Genomic DNA, 22,800 nt, shown 5'->3' with positions numbered 1-22,800 from the left:
AAGCCACAGTAATAGAATAAATGAACAACTGTTGTGTGTCTGTTCAGGGAATCATTTTCTGAGAAGTAAACTGTAACGTCTCGTTTTCATTTTTGCAAATTGGTCAATCACTCTGGACAGACATGGAAATATTACAGTAACTGTTATACAGTTGACCAGTGGTTCCCAACTGCTGGGTCGTGACATAAAAGTGGATTGTGTGTCATTTTCAGTGAGTCGCAGTCAGATGTGTGCATGAAAAAAAAAGAAAAAAAAGTTTAGGGAGAAAAAAATCTAATTGTGGCAACAAAACCAGATATTTTTAGCCATTTTTCTAGTGACTATTAGTGAGTATTTTTGCAAAAGGCAAACCGACTAACAAGTTGGAGGAGGACTCAGGACAGACATGAAAATATACATTTTTAAAATCTAAATAGGGCAACAAAACCCGATATTTTCAGCCATCTTTCTGAAAACTAATACAGAAATGTTACTATTTTTTCTGGAAACAAAACCAGATGCTTTAGCTGTAGCCATTTTTCTGGTGACAGAACAAGATTATTTTAGTCAAAGTCACACCGATTAACAAGACAAGTCTAGTGTGCTTGAATGATTTAAACATTTGGCTCACGACTTGATATGGAAAAATGTTTTTCTTCCTGAAGATAAACCATTTGAGAAGCACTCAACTCACACATGCTTATTCCAAATCATCATTGATGCAGAACCAGCAGACAATAACCAACATCATGTTTCATGTTGATTGGAAATTCCCCCGACAGCTCGTACAGCAAATGAATATGTTTGTCTTGATACAAGGAAGAATGTTAGCTAACTTAGCATCAACTTAAGACAATGATGTTGCCTAGCTAGCTAGGACTTCACTTACATCTCTCATTCCTGCTGCTTCTTCCCTGCTGCGGGCGAATAACTTTCTGATATCCATCTAGGAATTACAGTTTGAGTCAAATCAAAATCAAAATAATATAATTAACAAATTGTTGTTGGCTAACGTTACCTACCTCAGCAGTAATTCGAATCCCTCCTCTCTCTCTCTCTCTCTCTCTCTCTGTCTCAACTGAAGTCTCGATCCACACGTGAATAAATTACCATATTAAGGAGCCATGTGCCCATTGTTACGTGGAGTGAATACAGTAGCAATCAATAACCATACTAAGTAGTATGTGCGCTGTTGTCTATGTTATGTAGACTTAAAACTCTGAAGCGTTTTTTTTTTTTTTTATTGGTGAAATTTTTACTGGGGCACTGCAGATCAACACTGGGGCACGTGCCCCAATGAAATCTGTCTGGCGACGCCCCTGTAATCATCCTGTATGAAAATGTCATCCTAAGGAAAAAATAAGAAAAAATATGCCTAAGCATCTTCAGAATGGATCTGACCATCATTTAAAAAGGTTTCCCTTTAGGGAACCTGTTTTTTGTCCCCATACTGTTAGAGGTCCCCTAAAGGTGACTGTGTAAACAGAAGCATGTCCCCATTAAGTAAGCCACACACACACACACACACACACACACGCACACGCACGCACACACACACACACACGCACACACGCACACACGTTGTCAACATGTCAATCCGTGTTTCAAGCTTGTTGTTCTGACTCGGCCCCCCCCTGCAGGGAGGAATAGCCTTCGTGGCCATCAAAGGAGCGTTCAAAGTGTACTTCAAGCAGCAGCAGTACATGCGACAAGCACATCGGAAGATCCTCAACTTCCCAGAGCAGGAGGATGCCTGAGGAGCGAGCAGACGGACGGCAAAGGACCACGAAGACCAAGTGTTGGCAATGAAGACTATCAGCGTCTAAATGACCCTCACTCATCCTGCCAACACTTTTTCTTTTTAAACTCCAGTCGTCTGGTCACGGTGGACGCACAGAATGTTCTCCACATTTAACACTTTATCAAATGTTAGCTTTTATAATAATAAAATATAATATAAATTGTTCTTTTATAAAGTTCAGTCAGTGTTGAAAAAGTGTATTAAAATCTTCTGGAGGATGATGCAATACTTCATATGCTCGCAGGAAGTAGAACATCAGCTGTCAGGATGTACTTGGGTTCCCCCGACAAATCTTTTGTTGTTTGCCCGACTTGATTGTCTCAAACTCTTTCAAGCCATCCCGATTTAGAAAGTGAAAGGTTTGTAGCGCGAGGTTGCAACGCCTTTCACTTGATGGCTGTCATCGCTCATCACACTTCTTGCTGTCAATCACATCGTCAGGATTGCGCACATATTTCCACTTGATGCTGATTAGTGGCGGTTTCGGCTGTGAGTCACATGGTCAGTCTGTAGGGGGCGCCACAAGGACGAGGGGCGGGGCAAAATAACTGCTAGGGATCTGGGAAAAAATCAATTCAAATTTGATTCACGATTCCGAATCGATTCTCATTTTTAAAAAATCGATTAATTTTTTTTACATTATTATTTTTTTTATCAATCCAACAAAACAATACACTGCAATACCATAACAATGCAATCCAATTCCAAAACCAAACCTGACCCAGCAACACTCAGAACTGCAATAAACAGAGCAATTGAGAGAAGACACAAACACGACACAGAACAAACCAAAAGTAGTGAAACAAAAATTAATATTATCAACAACAGTATCAATATTAGTTATAATTTCAGCATAGCAGTGATTAAAAATCCCTCATTGATATTATTAAACATTTATAAAAATTGAAAAAAGAACAATAGTGTCACAGTGGCTTACACTTGCATCGCATCTCATAAGCTTGACCACACAGTATCCAATGTTTTCACAAAGATAAAATAAGTCATATTTTTGGTTTGTTTAATAGTTAAAATAAATTAACATTATTGCAATCAGTTGATAAAACATTGTCCTTTACAATTTTAAAAGCTTTTTACAAAAATCTACAACTCTGCTTGCATGTCAGCAGACTGGGGTAGATCCTGCTGAAATCCTATATATCGAATGAATGGAGAATCCTTTTAAATCGGGAAAAAATTGTTTTTGAATCGAAAATCGTGTTGAATTGAAAAAAAAAAATAAAATTTGAATTGAATCGTGACCCCAAGAATCGATATTGAATCGAATCGTGCGACACCCAAAGATTCGCAGCCCTAATTTTTGCTCATTAGGTGAGGATTTGAGCAATTTCACCCGATCAATGCCATTCGCTTCTTAAAACATTCCATCCATCCATTCATTTTCTACCGTTTGTCCCTTTTGGGATCGCAGGGGTTGCTGGAACCAATCTCAGCTACATTCGGGTGACATTTAAACTTAAATGCCTTTTTTTTTTTGCATTTTAATGGACAACATACCGACTTCTAATATGTATTTTCAAATTTCAATCTGATTAAAAACATTTTGAACTATCCGATTCATTTTTAAATTATTTAATTTGATTAACTCTTTTTGTAGTCCAGTACATTAATACAGAAGTCATCTTTTTTTTTAACGTTTGATCTGATAAGTCATGTGTTAAACAGATTTTTTTTTGTAATTGGAATCTAATACGTTTTATGACAAAACATTTTTTAATACACATTGCGCTACACATTTTTTTCCACATTTAAATTTGATACTACACTATTAACTACTCTTTCCATTTTAATCTAATACACATTCCATCATATAATTTTTAATGTTGCACATTTAACTTTATTTTTTTTTTAATCTAATATAAATTGAGACGGATATTTTCTTTCGTTCCAAATTTCCATCACATAACACACTAAATTATTTGAATCTGATTACACGCACATTGAGATATATGCTCCAGCAACCCCCGCGACCCCAAAAGGGACAAGCGGTAGTAAATGGACGGATGAACTAGTAATTGACATTTTATTTGTGTCCGAGGTTCTGATGGTGAATGCACGTTTGAGTAACGGAAAAAAAAAACCTAAACGCCCGTGGTACGTTGACATTTAACATCTGCATCCAACAAATAACGTAACAAGACTGCTAGTTGACATTAAGTTACTCATGTATTTGTCCTGTGTCCATATTTGGACTTCCCAGTGCCCTGAAGGACACACCTTCCTGTGGTCACGTGACTCTCGGACTGTTCCACTTTTTTCAAAGGGAGTCATTTCTTTAAGTAAAAAAAACAAAGTGAATTTTCACTTCATTTTTTTTATTAATGTAAAAAAAAAATATCCGATTATATTTCATAGTGAAGTGATTTTATTTTCCAACGTTCAATTAAGGTAGTTAACATTTTTAAATATTCAATTGCATCAATATTTGATGAAAGTAAACCAAACAATCTCATCGTGTATACATTTTTTTGCTGGGGACAAACGGTCTTTGCGAGTGTCGGAAGGGCGCCCTCTACAGGTTGGAACCACATTAGGTGGCTAAACCAGACTCAAAACATTGTGGCGAAAATCGGAGCGATCAAATAGGGGAGGGGGGGGGGGGGTCTCACCCAGGACGCCACAGAAGCAGACTCAAAAATTGCGATTATAAATGAATGAATAATAAATAAGATGATTTACAAAATAAAAATGTCGCTGCTGAGTCTTAGAGTAGCAGAGGGTACCGCCACAATAAAAGCTGTGAATTACTGGTGTCAAGTCACTCAGTATAATGTGACTTTATTGTGAAAAGACTCCACTCACCTTTAACCTGCCCGAGTCGGCTTGGCACGCTTTCCCTGCAAACTCACAAGTTGCTTGCCAGTAGTGTGTGGGTATGTTTTGTGAATTAAAAGTATTTTCCAAAAATGAAAAGTGCTGTTGGAATATTTCCCGAGGAACATTAATGGCCTGATCTACTAAAAGTGTGCAAGTACGCAAAGCTGATATACTGAGCTGCCGCAAAACATTTTATGAACATGTGTCAAACTTAAGGGCCACATTCAATGTGGGCCACACGCCTTGAAATAAAGTACGACATTGATGCATATTATACTTTCTTAATAAATGTATTATTTTCATTTTGACAGAAAGAAATACATGTATACATGGAAGATGGATGGATGGAAATACAAACCCCGTTTCCATATGATTTGGGAAATTGTGTTAGATGTAAATATAAACAGAACACAATGATTTGCAAATCATTTTCAACCCATATTCAGTTGAATGCACTACAAAGACAACATATTTGATGTTCAAACTCATAAACTTTTTTTTTTTTTTTGCATTAATTTAACTGAGAATTTTATGGCTGCAACATGTGCCAAAGTAGTTGGGAAAGGGCATGTTCACCACTGTGTTTCATCACATTTTCTTTTAACAACATTCAATAAACGTTTGGGAACTGAGGAAACTAATTGTTGAAGCTTTGAAACTGGAATTTTTTCCCATTCTTGTTTTATGTAGAGCTTCAGTCGTTCAACAGTCCGGGGTCTCCGCTGTCGGATTTTACGCTTCATAATGCGCCACACATTTTCAATGGGAGACAGGTCTGGACTGCAGGCGGGCCAGGAAAGTACTCGCACTCTTTTACTACAAAAACACGCTGGCTTGGAATTGTCTTGCTGAAATAAGCAGGGGTGTCCATGATAACGTTGCTTGGATGACAACATATGTTGCTCCAAAACCTGTATGGACCTTTCAGCATTAATGGTGCCTTCACAGATGTGTAAGTTACCCATGCCTTGGGCACTAATACACCCCCATACCATCACAGATGCTGGCTTTTGAACTTCACGACTATAACAATCCGGATGGTTATTTTCCTCTTTGTTACGGAGGACACTACGTCCACATTTCCAAATATAATTTGAAATGTGGACTCGTCAGACCACAGAACACTTTTCCACTTTGCATCAGTCCATCTTAGATGAGGTCGGGCCCAGCGAAGCCAGCGGCGTTCCTTGGTGTTGTTAATAAATGGGTTTTGCTTTGCATAGCAGTTTTAACTTGCACTTACAGATGTAGTAATCAACTGTTGTTACTTCCTGAGTCCATGTGGTGATATTCTTTACACACTGATGTCTGTTTGTGATGCGGTACCGCCTGAGGGATCAACGGTCTGTAATATCATAGCTCACGTGCAGTGATTTCTCCAGATTCTCTGAACATTTTGATGATTTTACGGACCGTAGATGGTAAAATCCCTAAATTCCTTGCAATAGCTTGTTGAGAAATGTTGTTCTAAAACTGTTCAACAATTTGTTTACAAATTAGTGACCCTCGCCCCATCCTTGTTTGTGAATTACTTAGCATTTCATGGAAGCTGCTTTTATACCCAATCATGGCACCCACCTGTTCCCAATTAGCCTGCACACCTGTGGGTTGTTCCAAATAAGTGTTGTAGTGGCAATCTTCACCTTTAAATGTTCAAATTTATTGACACTACTCAACAGGTTTGAGGGAGTGATCCTACGCAGCAGCAAACATTGCATTGAAGTGAGGTCCAGTCCGAAATCCAGTTAATGCATATTTATTAATTAACTTGCAGGGTGAATGAAACATACCATGGATTATTGTAGTGACATGGTGCCATATGTTCTCCTGTCTTTCCTGCCTGTTGCTGTGTGCTGTTGTGTGCTGTTGTGGTAAGAACGGTTTGTGCTCCCACACTTGAGCCCTCCCTAATCAGCTCACCTAATCAGCCTTCAACCCTGCACTGATCAATCAAAAAGCCCGCCACCTAGTGACAAAAGAAAGTAATGCCAACACAAAAATAAGGATGCCTAAAATGGCTCCTACAAGTGTTGATGAGCATTCCTCAACTTTATCAGTATTTATTGCCACCTTTCCCAACTTCGTTGTCACGTGTTGCTGGTATCAAATTCTAAAGTTAATTATTATTTGCAAAAAAAAAAAAAGTTTATCAGTTTGAACATCAAATATGTTGTCTTTGTAGCATATTCAATATGGGTTGAAAATGATTTACAAATCATTGTATTCCATTTATATTTACATCTAACACAATCTGCCAACTCATATGGAAACGGGGTTTGTACATGTATTGTATGCAAATGCATTCATCCATTTTTTACCGCTTATTCCTTTTCAGGGTCGTAGGGGGCGCTAGTGCCTATCTCAGCTACAATCGGGCGGAAGGCGGTGTACACCCTGGACAAGTCGCCACCTCATCGCAGGGCCAACACAGATAGACAGACAACATTCACACACTATGGACCATTTAGTGTTGCCAATCAACTTATCCCCAGGTGCATGTCTTTGGAAGTGGGAGTAAGCCGGAGTACCCGGAGGGAACCCACGAGTTCATGGGGAGAAAATGCAAACTCCACACAGAAAGATATCCCGGGCCCGGGATTGAACCCAGGACTACTCAGGACCTTCGTATTGTGAGGCAGACGCAGTAACCCCTCACCCACCGCAAAGCCCTGTGCAAATGCATATTATTCAAAATTGTAAAATTATCTTATCATGCAACCAATAATATTATCATACATTTTAAACGTTTTAAAAATGTAAATAAATATAACAATAAATATCAGTTTAATTTATAATTTCAAAACAAGTTATCAATGAAATTGTATACAGTAGAAATGACAATACTGGAACAAACTGGCAGCTCTGTTGCCAGAATTTCACAGTAAAAAAAACAACCTTAATACTGTTTTTCTATTTACAGTAATGAGGCTGAAAAAAAAGCGGTGTACATTTTATAGTTAAGTTGTTGCGACTGAGCTGCTAGTTTGTACTAACAGTAGCTTTTACTAATGTGTATGTAAAAAATATCAATCAAATGCAAAGGCAATCGTAGAATATCCTGAGGCTAATCCCTGTACATTTACAATAATCAAATACTTACGGTTACAACTGATCTGTGGTCCTCAGCGAATGCAGGTGTGATTTAGTGTGTCTTCATGAATATGTATTTATTTATTAGAGTGCACACAAAACTGGGAGGAAAAGATGCAGATATAATCCCTTAGCACTTGCAATGGGATTTATTAAGACTGGAACTTTTTTGTGTCCATATTTAGCATTTTTGGAAGGTGCGTACAAACTGGCACAGTTACGCAAAAACGGCTGCGAGAAGGGAGGCGATCGTGCTGCAGAATTTGACAATTGAAAGAAAGAATATTCCGTCACGATTCAGCAATATCCTTTTATAATTTTATAGCTGCTGGATGACTTAAGGGGCTAAATTCAGTTGATTCCTTTTGGTAAACGCTGACAGTTTACCTTTCTATACAATAGAACTATAATATTACTCCTGTAAAAATAAAAACTTGCAAAATGCATTCTGGATCATTCTACACACACCGTCACAACACTGCAGTGGCTTCCAGAGCGTACATTTAAAGTTAAAGTACCACTAATAGTCACACACACTAGGTGTGGTAAAATTACTCTGTGTTTGACCCATCACCTTGTTCCTTGGGGGCTGAGGGGAGCAGTAAGCAGCGGCGACGGCCGCGCTCGGGAATCATTTTGGTGATCTAACCCCCAATTCCAACCCTTGATGCTCAGTGCCAAGCAGGGAGGTATTGGGTCCCATTTTTATAGTCTTTGGTATGACTCGGCCAGGGTTAAAACTCACAACCTACCGATCTCAGGGCGGACACTCTAACCACAAGGCCACTGAGCAGGTCTTTAGCAGCTGAAAGTTCTGTTTTATAGACTTCAATATAGGCTAAATGTTGTGGTTCATATTATATTGTGTGCTGCATGTCAACAATATGACAAGCCCCACAGGTTGGAGCAAACAATTTCATAAATGTGGAGGGAAATGAGTGTCTCCGTAGTGACAGCCAGTATACATGCAAATACCTCATTTAAATATGTCGGTCTGGACTACTTTTGTACTTGTTCTCATTTGGACACGCAGTCTTAGTAGATTGTTTACTAATACTACACACAATAATATAGTTGGCACACGCTATTCAGTACTTATTTGGATCTTGATAGGTGAGGTGCACAAGTGTTTTTCTTTGGACTATAGTACTACCGACAGTAGTACTATAGACAGACAGTCTGCTGAAAAAAATAAAAGCTTTGAACCTCAGCTACAGGTGGAATATGTTGTCCTGGTTATGGACAACTGGACTAGCGCTATACCCTTTTAAGGGTACTAGAGGGCGCCTGGTAGTTTGTCCAACAAGTCCACATACTCTAGGCATTCCAGCGTGTCTCGTACAGGACTTGTGGTGCTTTGGGTCGTGACGCAAAGAGCAGGATCATGGACTCACTCGGAGTATAGCCACTACTTGTTTGCATAAAAAGGAGCCAGTAGAGGTGGCTTAGGCAACTATTCGGGACGCCTCCCTGGTGAGGTGTCCCAGGCATGCCCAGCAAAAAAGCCCTAGACCTAGGACACAATGGAGGGATTGTCTCACAGAAGATCTGGGTCAGTTGGTGGAACTGGAGGAAGTCTAGACCCGATGGATAAAATTAATTATATTAACATTATTATTAATAGGAGCAGAATAATCTTGTTTCAATGAGGTTACAGTTTTAAAGAGTCCAACAGCACAAATGAAAGTCCAAAGTCTCCATGAGGATTTGATCACATTTATTGAAGTGAACCAAATATGAATGCAGAGGAGACTAAGAAAACCTTTACAATCACTAAAAGTGAAGTTAAAAAACAATAAATCGGCATGTGGGTACCCCTGAGATGTCCTTTTCCTGGCATTTTAAGAGGAAATTAAAATAAAATAAAAATAAATAACTTTATGGGTGATAAGCAGAATAAAAAAAGTGTTTCTTAAAAGAGTATCAGATTCGAAAGAAGGACTCAAACATGCCGAAGTAGAGGGGATGAACTGCTGGATGGTGCCCATGGTGGGGGTCTCTAGCTCTTCTACAAAAAGCTTCAAAGGACTGTGACATCATTGAGTGTTGCATCTCCTGTTCCACTTGAACATGAGGCTCTAGCGTTAATCGCAGCCAATGCTGACCTTCGCATTTTCTATTACACACAATTTGTTTTCAAGCACTTCCTTTAGTGGCTCCAGTCTGCCACACAAGTACACACGCAAACACACACTCATGCCATGCAGGCCCAGTCAGGTCCTCGTCTTCCTGACATGTGGCGGCTCCTTGTCGGCGTTACAACTTACAGTTTGGCTGCCATGAAGTTGATGTGCGGCCTGACCAGAGGGAAAAGAGGCAGACTCCTCTTGAACTCGGTCATGTCTTGGACCAGCGATGGCTGTCAAACACAGCAACTCAGAATAAGTACTGTTGGCACACTAATAAGTCAGAATTATCACACTTGATTCACAGAGCAAAATTGTAAGATAGAATGTGACCAATGTGGGTCAGAAGACAATATCAGATGATGATCTCGATATCAAATAAACCAGTCAATCAACTCATGAAGAAGAAATAAGACTTGTTTCACCTTCCACCTCTTATTGGAATGAGTGGTCTTCAAAAAGAAGGGTCATCTTATATTTAGAACAGAATGGAATAGAATAGAAAGAACTTTATTGTCATTATATTTGCATATAACGAGATTAAATATTTGGTGTTATTTCAATGAAAATTATTTTTAAAAGCCTACAAGATCTTGAATAATTAACAATATTATTAATTTAACACAGAGATCAATGAGTGACAATATTTTGTCACTCATTGAGTCACTCATCAATCTATGTTCAAATACTTATTTTCTTGACTGTATATAAATATATATATATATATACAGTCAAGAAAACAAGTATTTGAACAAATATAAATATATGTTATTTATATATATACACACACAGTCAAGAAAATAAGTATTTGAACACCCTGCTATTTTGCAAGTTCTTCCACTTAGAAATCATGGAGGGGTCTGAAATTTTCACGGTAGGTGCATGTCCACTGTATGAGAGATAACCTAAAAAGAAAAAAATCCAGAAATCATAATCTATGATTTTTTTAACAATTTATTTGTGTGATACAGCTGAAAATAAGTATTTGAACACCTGTCTATCAGCTAGATTTCTGACCCTCAAAGACCTGTTAGTCCGCCTTAAAAAGTCCTTCTCCACTCCACTGTATTATCCTGAATCAGATGCACCTGTATGAGGTCGTTAGCTGCATAAAGACACCTGTCCACCCCATACAATCAGTAAGACCCAAACATTCAGCATGGCTAAGAGCAAAGAGCTGTCCAAAGACACCGGAGACAAAATTGTACAACTCCACGAAGATGGAAAGGGCTACGGAGAAATTGCCAAGCAGTTTGGTGAAAAAGGTCCACTGTTGGAGCAATCATTAGAAAATGGAAGAAGCTAAACATGACGGTCAATCTCAAATCGGAGTGGAGCCTCATGCAAGATATCACCTCGTGGGGTCTCAATGATGCTAAGTAAGGTGAGGAATCAGCCCAGGACTACACGGCAGAACTTGGTCAATGACCTGAGAAGAGCTGGGACCACTGTTTCCATGGTCACTGTTGGTAATACACTAAGACGTCATGGTTTGAAATCATGCATGACACGGAAGTTTCCCCTGCTTAAACCAGCACATGTTAAGGCATGTCTTAAATTTGCCAATACCCATTTGGATGATCCAGAGGAGTCATGGGTGAAAGTTTTGTGGACAGATGAGACAAAAATTGACCTTTTTGGTCATAATTCCACTATGCGTGTTTGGAGGAAGAAGAATGATGCGTACCATCCCAAGAACACCATCCCCACTGTGAAGCATGGGGGTGGTAGCATCATGCTTTGGGGGTGTTGCTCTGCTCATGGAACAGGACGATTGTACTGTATTAAGGAGAGGATGACTGCAGCCATGTATTATGAGATTTTGGCCTAAAACTTTCTTTCCTCAGTCAGATCATTGAAGATGAGTCGTGGCCGGATCTTCCAACATGACAATGACCCAAAGCACACAGCCAGGAAAACCAAGAAGTGGCTTTGTGAGAACCATATCACGGTTCTGGAGTGGCCTAGCCAGTCTCCAGACCTAAATCCAATTGAAAATCTTTGGAGGGAGCTGAAAGTCTGTGTTACTCAGCAACAGCCCAGAAACCTGACTGATCTAGAGAAGATCTGTGTGGAGGAGTGGGCCAAAATGCGTCCTGCAGTGTGTGCAAACCTTGTGAAGAACTATAGGAAACCTTTGACCTCTGTAATTGCAAACAAAGGCTACTCTAACAAATATTAATGTTGGTGTTCAAATACTTATTTTCAGCTTTATCACACAAATAAATTGCTAAAAAATCATAGATTGTGATTTCTTTTTTTTTTTAGGTTATCTCTCATACAGTGGACATGCACCTACCGTGAACATTTCAGACCCCTCCATGATTTCTAAGTGGGAGAACTTGCAAAATAGCAGGGTGTTCAAATACTTATTTTCTTCACTGTATATATATATATATATATCACACACACACACACACACACACACACATACCCACACCCACACCCATACACACATCACTAATTTGATTCCCAATCTGATACTTTGACAGGAGATTATAAAAGTGAAAATCGAAATGATAAAACATTTTCATGAAGCTTATCCTATCTTATTACATTTAGACATATGACATTTGTGGTATTTGATTTTACACACAATATTTTACCAAAATATAGTGTCTAGCAAACAAAAGCAGCAAAAACTATTATTTTGGGTTTGACCTCAAAGACTTCCTTTATTATTTTTTATTGAATAGTAGTCTATTTATTTCAATTCTTAGTTCTTGTGTAATTTATTTATAACAATAGAAAAGCGCGATATAAATCTAATCCATTATTATTAATATTATCTATATGCCATATTGTTCCAACTACCACATCTTAAGTTTCAGTCCTTAATCTCGTTATGTGCAAACATAATGACAATAAAGTTAATTATATTCTATTTTATTCTGTTTATATATTGATACTATACTAGGTATCAATAGTATCGACATCTTGATCGATCACCTCTACTTTACATTAAAGCTTTAGCTGTTAGCTTCCTGTGTCGTCTTGCTCTGTGTGTGTATAGCATGCTCAGCCATAATTTTTTCTATAGTCCTCCAGTGATAATGTTAGACGGAAAAAAGACCCTTTTTTTCCGTAATGGATGCCGACAATGAATACTTTAGAAGCAGCTTCGCACTGTGGATAGATAACGTGTTCTTTACAGCTTGTTCTCAAATTTGAGCCAGTTCTGGCAATTCAGGCAAGTAATATGGAAATATGATTGTATCTCCCTCAGCATGTATCACTTTTGAATGTTTTTTTTACACAAGTACAATTTTTAGCATGTAAACACTTGGACACAGCTGTGTCGGCGATCGGCTAGGCTGTTCAGTTAAAAAAGCCAAGCATTGGTGCCCTGATCCAAACCCCATGATCGGGATAAGGACATCTCTAATAAATAGGGTTGGTGGTCCGCTCACCTGGGGTAGAGACGGGGCGGGAGCCAAGTTGACATCATTCTGAGCCGGAAATTCTCCCACAACAGGACCTATAAGACACAGCAAAGTGAGCATTGGCATTCCTGGGAGGCGTCCTGAAGATGGTCATATGACTGCAGATACTCACAAGTGTCCATCTCTCTGGACAGCACGTGCACAGACACCTTGTGTCTTTTGGGGCCTTCAAGGGTGAGACGCTCCTGGGAGTGACATGAACGGACATGACGTATAATGGATCAAAGTTACACCCCAAACTTTGCAAAGTAACAAAGTCAAAAAACAATAAATGACACGTTTATCAAAGTAACAGCAAACAAAGTAACATAATATGTAACAAAGCAACACTAGAACAGATGTTACAATGTAACTAATTACCGTGTAACAGAGTCCTAATGTAACAACATGAACCAAAGTCACAAGGAAACAGTCATAATGTAACATTGTAACAAAGTACATACCATGAGACTTTTTTAAGTAAACAGTAGCAAAACACAACACTTTCAACATGTAAATGTACTTCTTATTCCTTGACTAATCGTATACACCAGTGGTTTGGCAGCAGGACGCACCACCAGCCTTTGGTGGCAAGCAAATTGCAAACATTTATTATCTCAAGTATGTTATACATTTAATAAAAAGACATGAAGGTGCTGTTTGACTGTAATGTGGTGAAAAAGTGCCAGCATAAACAAGTTAAATGATCAATTCAGGATAATGTGGGTGAAAACTTATTTTGTGGCAACAAAGTGTCTGTAGACGTTTTTAGGACAGTACATCTAAGGAGTTGAATCAGCACAAAGACAAAAAGGGTGATTAAAAAATATTTACATGTAAAAATATGTTTTTCTAGTGATAAGCCTAGTTGGTTTAATCACTTGGTATTTCCGGCAAATCCGCATTGTGTTAAAAGTAACATGTCTCCCACCACTCGGCATTCACATAGTTTTGATGAATTTGTCTGTATAAAATAGCAATTTCAGTTTTGGAGAGAAATATTGCAAATAGGTTTTTTCCTCAAAATAGTGCTGCCCTAGTAGACGTCATTTAAACTCATGAAACTTTATTAAAAATATTTATGATGATGTCTTGGTTTATATGTTTTCTACTAATCAGAAATAAAAAAATAAGTAATTAAATAATGCAAAAGATATAGAATCTATGCAAAACACAGACAAATGTTCTTTCTTTCAAGAAAGTGCAAAGAACTTTTGAGAATAACGATCGATACACTTAAAATAGTGCAATAGATAATAAACGGTGTCATTTGTGGCAGTTCTTGACAAATTCAAAATAATTCCTGTGTTCCTTAAACACACCAACTGTGGCGGAATGTGAGCAGAAGCCTTCACGTGGCCCATCCTGAGGCAAGCTAACAACAGAAACTGTACCACTGTGACCGACTGAAGAAGCCACTTATGCACCAACAGACTATTGACAACTGACAAGTCTCTCCCGCAAGAGAATTACAATGTTGGTAGTAACCTCAATCAAAGTGGGAGGTTAAAATAAAACCAAGCTACTGCAGTAGAAGTGACATTGTTTGCATGCAGGAGACCCATCTTGGTCTGTCGAGCAACCAGCCCACACTACCAGACATGAAACTGGTAGCTGTGCTACGTCACCCAAAGTACAGATCAGCTGTTTTTGTTAGGACACTTTTGGATGTCATGGCAATCCACGGAGAGTGCTCAAAACACCAACATAAGAGACTGTTACCATATGCTTGCTGGAGGTCTCTATCACATCACTGTACAAACTACCTGCCACTACCTTCGTATTGCCTGACCTACCATCTCAGTTCAAGAAGAAGCATGCCATGGTGATTGCTGCCTTTGACCCTTATCACACAATGTGGGGCTACGAAACAACCAACAGTGATGGAGTACTAGTCGAAAGCAGCATGGAAAACAGCAGTTGGAGTTGATCTACAATGGTAAACTCCCCAAGACCTTCAACAGCGGCAGCTGGAGAAGAGGCGACAACCCTGATTTGTGCTTTGTCAGCCAAAGACTGGCATACCCAAGTGAAAACAACAGCAGCAAATCTCTGTCACGATCAAGTCTGCCAAGAGAAAGTCGGAAGTTAATTTTCAACGTCGCTTCCACCTTAAAAAGTGCAACTGGACTATGGACAAGGAACGGTAGGACAGAGCAGTCCTGGACATAAAACCCATTCCTGACAACTGCAGCGTGTTTGTACAGGCTGTTAAGAAGACCGCTCGCACCTACGTGACTCGTGGATGTCGGAAGGAGTACATTGCAAGCCTCATAGAGGAATCATGACATCTTCTGAAGGGTTATGCAGCTGAATTCAAACTTCACCCATTTACGGACCCACCAGCGATCTTGGCGATAATCTAATGGAATCTCTGGGGAAGGAGAGGTGGAAAGACTGGCAAGATCTGATCGAAAACATCACCATGTCCCAGAACAGCAAAAAAGCCTAGTCTCCACCTGGAAGTTAAATGGTGACAAGACCACCCCAGCTACTACATTCCGAGATAACATCGAACCAGGTGGGGAGCATGCTGGGAGCTAATGAAAGACGAGCAGAGACACCGAACTAAAGGAGAACATCATGCCAACTATTCCGGGCAATCCGCAGAACATGTCCATCCTAACAAATCCCTTTATGATAAAAGAGCTTAAAGCAGGACTTAACATCATAAAGCTGGGAAAATCTGGAGGACCGCATGACATACTGACTGAAATGATCACACGATTAAGCCTAGCCGCAAGCAGTGGCTCCTAAAAATTAATAATGCATGCCTCCAGACCCAAAATATTCCTACCATCCGGAGGAAAGCCATCGCTATGCTGAAAAATGGGAAAGACCCCAATCTCTCTCTAAAAGTTTCCGTCCCATCTCCATATTATGCATCACCTACAAGCTGTTCGAGAGACTTCTTCTAAGCCGACTAATGCCTCAGATAGTGTAGATGCTGAGTTGATCAGGGATCAAGCCGGATTTCGTGCGGGAAAATCATGTACAGGCCAACTGCTAAATCTCATCCATTATATCGAAGATGGTTATCAGAAGAATCTAATAGGCGTTCCTTTCGTCAACTTGTCAGCAGCTTATGACACCGCCCAACACAGGCTACTGATGAAAAAACTGTGACATGAAAAGGGATGACAAACTATGCAACACAATTGGAAGCGTGCTGAGCAACAGAATGTTTCATGTCACCCTTAACAAGAGAAGCAGAAGGTTCCATCACACCAATGAGCTGCCACAAGGCAGTGTTCTGGTACCTCTCCTCTTCAATGTGTACAGTAACGGAGGATGAAGCAGGGAAATTTATGCAAATGACTTATCCATGGCGTCACAGCAGTACACCTTCCAAGAAGTTGAGGCCATCCTGGAATGACGCCGCAGCAGAAATGTCTGTGTACTATCTGCAAAACCACCTGTACCCAAATCCGCAGCTTCCATCTCAAGAACAGAGAGACCAAACAGTTGCTTTACTTATACAGAGACAGACAGAATCAAACTCGACAACCTTCAGCATCCAGTATATCTGAGAGTCACTTAAGACCGTATTCTCAGTTACAAAGTACAAATCAAGAAGACGAGAGCTAAAGTTTCCACCAGGAACAGCTGCTTACACCAACATACCAACTAGAAATGGGGGGGCTCATACGGCCACACCACCCAAATCTGCATTAGCTTTGAACTTTTCTGTTGCAGAATACGCCTGCCCAGCATGGAGCATATTATGCCACTCACAGAAGGTAGACACCATCTTCAACGAGATCTGCAGGATAGTGACAAGGTGCATCAAGATAACCAATTTTTTTCTTTCACGCCACCCACTAGAAAGACGAAAATATTTCGCGCCCCCCCAATCTCCATGGGGATTATAATAATAATTTGTCTATAAAATTGTTCTAACTATACCACTGCATAACATTGTAATCTTATTAACATTAAATGAAACAACACACCATTCTTTCTTCGTCTCCCACTCTGGTTACAGTGAAGCAAAGTGCTACATACGCTTCGTCATAATCTGGTAGGGAAAAAAAAAAGGACATATTCCCCGAAGTCACACGCGCCCCCCCCCTGGCATCGCACCGGTGGCCCATCCTACTATTTAAGGCCCCGTTTACACTAAGGTTATCCAGGTAGATCCCACCTAACCTTATCCATGTCTACACACACAACAATGCCACCGTTTAAGACAACCCTGGCCTCCTCCGTCCGCTGGTGCAACGCGACCTAACACGCATGCGTGAAAAATGCGCACGTCATAGTCTCATCCAGTGTTGCTTTGTGTGCAAATTCTTAAATGTACCTTATCTGAACAATATCCAGTGTTGTGGTATTTCAATTAACGGGAATCCAGTGTGCTGTGGGGCCCTATTGTAGTGAATCACACCTAAGCCATCATAAATTAATCAAATCTTTATTAGACACGTAAACAATGTGATAAAGAACATTTTACATCCATCAATCGAGGGATCTAGATATCTGGTCAGGACACTCCTTACTCTTTTGCCTTCACCTTCATTGTCTATTCGTTTTTGGTACTTTGGTGACTGGCTTTGCCAAGCCGAATGCATTCGCTGTTTTCCGTAGTTAGTCTTCCCTCGACGGTCAGGTACTACAAAGCACACGCTACCTTTTTATCAAATCCACGGGAGCTCGCATTCTCGTTGACTCTCCTTCAAGAAATGGAAAAAGTTTTTCGCTATGTAGAATCACAGCTGACCCGGATATTCGTGTTGTAATCTCATATTGAGTTGTTGAGTGTTTATTGACTTCCGGGTCCGGTTCACCGTGAGTGACTGCTCGCTGTTGCAAAAAAGCTAAGTATCGTTCTGTGTGCTTTTAATTGTTTTGCAGCTTTCTTTACTACTTCCCAAACAAATTTAGCAGTTCCATTTAACTTGCAAATCACCCGATCTCTGTCTCACCACTCCGCCTTCAGCTAGCTAGCTGCTAAGCTAATGAAGCTAGCGCGGAGAAAGGCAGGGCCGGTCTGAAGGAAGCTACTCCCCCGCACACCATGACCACCACTTCCCCGAAGACAGCTGGCACTCCACTCGGTGACAGAAAGTACTGTGAGTATGGCTTCCTGCGCTTCCTGCACCTTACTCATGGATAGGTTGGCTCTGCTAGAGAGCCGTGTCCGCCAGTTAGAGCAGTGTAATTTCGTAACTTTAGATGTTGCGGACACATCTGCTGGCGTTAGGTGTAGTGAGCTAACTAGCCCAGCTTGTAGCAGCCTTAAGCAGCCTAAAAGCTACGGTGTACTGGTTGAGACGCATAACAGATTTAGCCCTTTACCTAGTCCTACACCCCAGTCTACCGGACAACACACTTTAGTCATAGGGGACTCCATCACCCAAAACATAAAGCTTAGCAAACCAGCCAAAATTAAGTGTATTCCCGGGGCCAGAGCACCTGCCATTGAAGTTAATCTTAGGGAGCTAACTCGAAACAGGCCCGTAAACACGTACGACAGGCTAATCGCACCACTAGTAATGCGAACATAGTTGTACACGTTGGCTCCAATGACACTAGGTAGGGTGAGACAGTCAGAGATTACAAAGAGAAACATAGCCAGGACTTGTGATCTCGCTCGAAAGATGTCCAGGCGTCGAGTAATTGTCTCTAGCCCCCTGCCTACAAGAGGCAATGATGAGAGATATAACAGATTAGTCTCGTTTAATAAGTGGCTGGCTAGCTTCTGTAGAGAACAGGGACTAACGTATATTGATAATTGTCCCTCTTTCTGGGGCAAACCTGGCTTGCTGATGAGAGACGGCCTTCACCCTAACCGGGAAGGCGCTATCTTCTTGACAAGAAACATAGATTTCTGTTTGAGTCACACTTGACTAACTGCACTAGAGCAAGCCCGGTCACAGGCAATTACAGACCCTGCTAGTCCTGGTGAGGAGTCAGTTAAGTTAGAACTAACCATATATATATATATATATATATATATATATATATATATATTAAGGTGATATTTGCCAAAAAATGCGTATCGGCAAGACATACGAAAATGCCGATCCAGATCGTTTTTTTTTTAAGGTGCCGATAAGCGGTTTCCATTCAGGTCTTTTTAAACAAAAGGCGCAACGTTTTATACGATGCATTAAAGGGGCCGTATTTTGATTTTTTTTCAATATTTGAAACACTTTCTTGTGGGATACGTTAGTGTCTTTTAACCGTTTTTATATTTAAAAATCCTGAGGCACATCAGCAGCAGAAAATGTAAAAAAAAATGAAAGTCAGTAGCATATATTGACAATATAAGTCTTTATCATCAAATACGTGACGCATTTGTTCGATATGAATTCAAACCATAACCATCCATCACTCATTCTCCTGTCTCAAGATGGGCCTACAAGGAAATTAGTTACAGTACCTGCTGCCACCTTCTGATATGGAAGAGTATTATATGGTTACAGTGCCGATATCTAGAAGGCACAGACAGACATTTAACAACAGCACTTTCATTGCGGATTATAGTTATTGGTTTGCAGAAAATATTTTCCGACCAATTAAAAGAAATTTAATAACTTCCCATGGCGCAGTTAGTGGTTGAACAAACTATTGAACAAAACATGTAACGGTGGTTCTTTGGTCAAAATGTTGCATAGACTATGTTTTACAGACAATCTTCAAGCTGCTTTCTGATTGTCTCTTACGGATAGGCCTTTTTGTGAGCGGTCTTGTTTCCGTCGCTCCACTTTGACAGTGACTTCTCCCCGTCATCTTTGTTGTACGGGTAGTTTTTTTAGCGCTTCCATAATGAGGCCACTGGAAGATAAAAGTCAGACCTATACGCTACTTCAAATTACAAATGGTAACAGCGAAAGATGAATACCCCACACCAAGAAGATAGGGAAAAGGGGGCTTATTGACTACGGATTGTCATCGGCACACACATTTTTGGGACTTACGCAGATCCCCCATTGAAATCAGCATGTACCAATATGTAAGAAGAGTTGGTTTTGCATAATACGTCGAAACCAAATGTCAGATAATATGTCCCCTAATAGGTGCCATTTGGGGTCCTGGGGCGGTATGGCGTAGTGGGTAGAGCGGCCGGCCAGAAACCTGAGGGTTGCAGGTTCGCTTCCCACCTATTGACATTCAAAAAATCGCTGCCGTTGTGTCCTTGGGCAGGACACTTCACCCTTTGCCTCCGGTGCCGCTCACACTGGCGAATGAATGATGAATGAATGATAGGTGGTCGTCGGAGGGGGCGTAGGCGTAAACTGGTAGCCACGCTTCCGTCAGTCTACCCCAGGGCAGCTGTAGCTACTGATGTAGCTTACCACCACCAGGTGTGAATGAATGTTGAGTCCCACTTCTCTGTGAGCGCTTTGAGTGTTTAGAAAAGCGCAATATAAATCAAAGTTATTATTATACACACACACCATAATAATACCCATATGTTGAATGAAGCACAGTACATCTGACTACGTTACCCGTAATGCTACTTGTTCCATCAAGCAGTGCAGCTTTGTAGCTTACCAAAGTTGTACTAAAACATTTTGACGGATTTTTGATTGCCATGTGAAATATTCTATATTCTCAATGAAACAAGAAAGTTTTGGCGTTGCTTGCTTATGGGTACTTGCTAGCGTCATTTATTGAAATGGCATCAACCTGCAATCTGCACATATCCCTTAATTGTGACTGCCATCTACTGGTCACACTTATTACACCGTGTACTAAATAAAATTGCTTCGAGATTGGTAGGCACAGCCAAAATTACTACGTACATTAGGGGCACCAGGTAATAAGGCCGACTGTCAATTTTTGAGTAAATGAAAGGATATTAAGTGCGCCTCATAGTCAAAGAAATACAGTAAACACTGCTATGGGGGGCAGATGCGTTTAAAGTGTCCAGGAAGAAGTAGGACTGAAACCTTTTGAACGATCCCGGAGCCAAAACAGAGATCGTTCCTTAACTTTATGTTGAGTTATGTAACTAACTATGGCGATAATATAGCATGCATCCCTTTAGTGATAATATAAGTAATAGGTCATTTACATTTACCAATGTAACTATAACATGTAACAAATTATTATGCAACAAACTAACAATAATGTAACATGTAACACAGATGCGTGCTCTACTCACCTTGTAGAATTCCATAATGTCGTCCTTTGTCAATGTCTTCAGATGGGAAACCTCAACATTGTCTGCAAAACAACACAAAATATGAGAATGTCCTAGATTGATGTAACTTTCTAGATACATACATTTATGTATTTAGATGTCAGTATTGGAACATGTAGTCAATACAACAAGAATTGAAAATGGAAATTCATATGGATAGAGTATCCTCTCTGTAGCCATAACAGCTTCCACTCTTTTGGGACACATTTTATTACTGCAGGAATAATCATCATTCATTCATTTGTGTGGTCAGAAGTCACCGATGTTCGCACTAAATGTTTTGGCTCACAATCTATTTTCCAATTAATCTCAAAAGTGTTTGATAAGATTAAGACGAGCGTTCTCTGCAAGTTCTTCTGCACAACTCAACCAAGCAGGCCTTTATGGACACACAAAGATCAGAAAAGGGCCTTCCCCAATACTGTCCATTCATTAAAACTTGTGTCCTGAGACTACATAGTTTGTATTGGTTGTGTGTATTTTTTATTAAACTGAAGATTAAAAGTCACAGAAAAAGTATCGTAATGTTGGTACCATGGCTCACGCCATGCACTCTTTTCTTTCCTGTCCCTCCACTGATTTCTGTCCTATATTGGCAACTGATATCAGTAAGTAATCACCACCACTCCCTTTGGTCGCAGTCCAGTGTCCCACCACTCAGGGCTTTAGACAGATTAGTGGTGAATAGGAGCCACTACAAGTCATGCTGGTGCAGGAGACAAAAAGTGTCTTTTAAATGCAGGCTTTCATCGATCAGAGCTTGAAACATCCAGCCCATGATGAGATGTTCAGTAATGTACAGTAAATTCTGGATTATAAGGCACTCATTTTTTCCTTCACTTTGAACCCTGGGGCTTATAATAATGACCAACTAATTGATGGATTTTTCTTCACGGACAGCCATAATAAAAATAGTTTACAAGATAAAAAAAACAAGCAAAAAGATTTAGAACGTGTTTTATTGTTTGTGCTACAGCGCCATCTTTTGGATGCGTTTGCTCACTGAAGGCCACTACCAGTTACCGGTAGTGCTTTTAACCGGAAAGTGCTGCACAGTGCTGTGCAGTCTTCTCGGCGTCCATAGGGATTTTACACTTGTGAAGTGAAGTGAATTGTATTTATATAGCGCTTTTTCTCTAGAGACTCAAAGCGCTTTACATAGTGAAACCCAATATCTAATTTTTTTACATTCAAACCAGTGTGGGTGGCACTGGGAGCAGGTGGGTAAAGTGTCTTCCCCTGGACACAACGGCAATGACTAGGATGGCTGAAGCGGGGATCGAACCTGCAACCCTCAAGTTGCTGGCACGGCCGCTCTACCAACCGAGCTATACATATGGATTCTTCATTCATAACTCCCAGCAACTATTGTAGGTCTTACAGTATAAATAAAAG

The 22,800-nt window shown here is 40.1% G+C and overlaps 2 protein-coding genes across 3 annotated transcripts in view; one reads left to right on the top strand and one right to left on the bottom strand.

Moving 5' to 3' along the window:
- Positions 1-4,711, top strand: part of marchf5 (membrane-associated ring finger (C3HC4) 5) — a 51,087-nt gene extending 46,376 nt beyond the window's left edge. Inside the window, exon 6 of the mRNA XM_061910849.1 lies at positions 1,620-4,711. Within this exon, the coding sequence (XP_061766833.1) occupies positions 1,620-1,736 (117 nt within the window). The 3' untranslated portion in view covers positions 1,737-4,711. The remainder of the gene's footprint in view (positions 1-1,619) is intronic.
- A 4,694-nt stretch (positions 4,712-9,405) lies between these two features.
- The window catches only part of ide (insulin-degrading enzyme), a 48,338-nt gene continuing 34,943 nt past the window's right edge, over positions 9,406-22,800 (bottom strand). For both annotated transcript variants that reach the window (XM_061910847.1, XM_061910846.1), the window contains exons 22-25: positions 21,367-21,428; positions 13,387-13,459; positions 13,242-13,309; positions 9,406-10,064 (exon numbers count right to left, since the gene is read on the bottom strand). In XM_061910847.1, coding sequence (XP_061766831.1) covers positions 9,969-10,064; positions 13,242-13,309; positions 13,387-13,459; positions 21,367-21,428 — 299 coding nt within the window. In that variant the 3' untranslated portion in view covers positions 9,406-9,968. The remainder of the gene's footprint in view (positions 10,065-13,241; positions 13,310-13,386; positions 13,460-21,366; positions 21,429-22,800) is intronic.

The sequence above is a fragment of the Nerophis ophidion genome, linkage group LG09 (assembly GCF_033978795.1).
Source record: "Nerophis ophidion isolate RoL-2023_Sa linkage group LG09, RoL_Noph_v1.0, whole genome shotgun sequence".
NCBI classification, from domain to species: domain Eukaryota; kingdom Metazoa; phylum Chordata; class Actinopteri; order Syngnathiformes; family Syngnathidae; genus Nerophis; species Nerophis ophidion.
The sequence above is the reverse complement of the archived record's forward strand: the minus strand, read 5'-3'. Positions and strand labels throughout refer to the sequence as shown.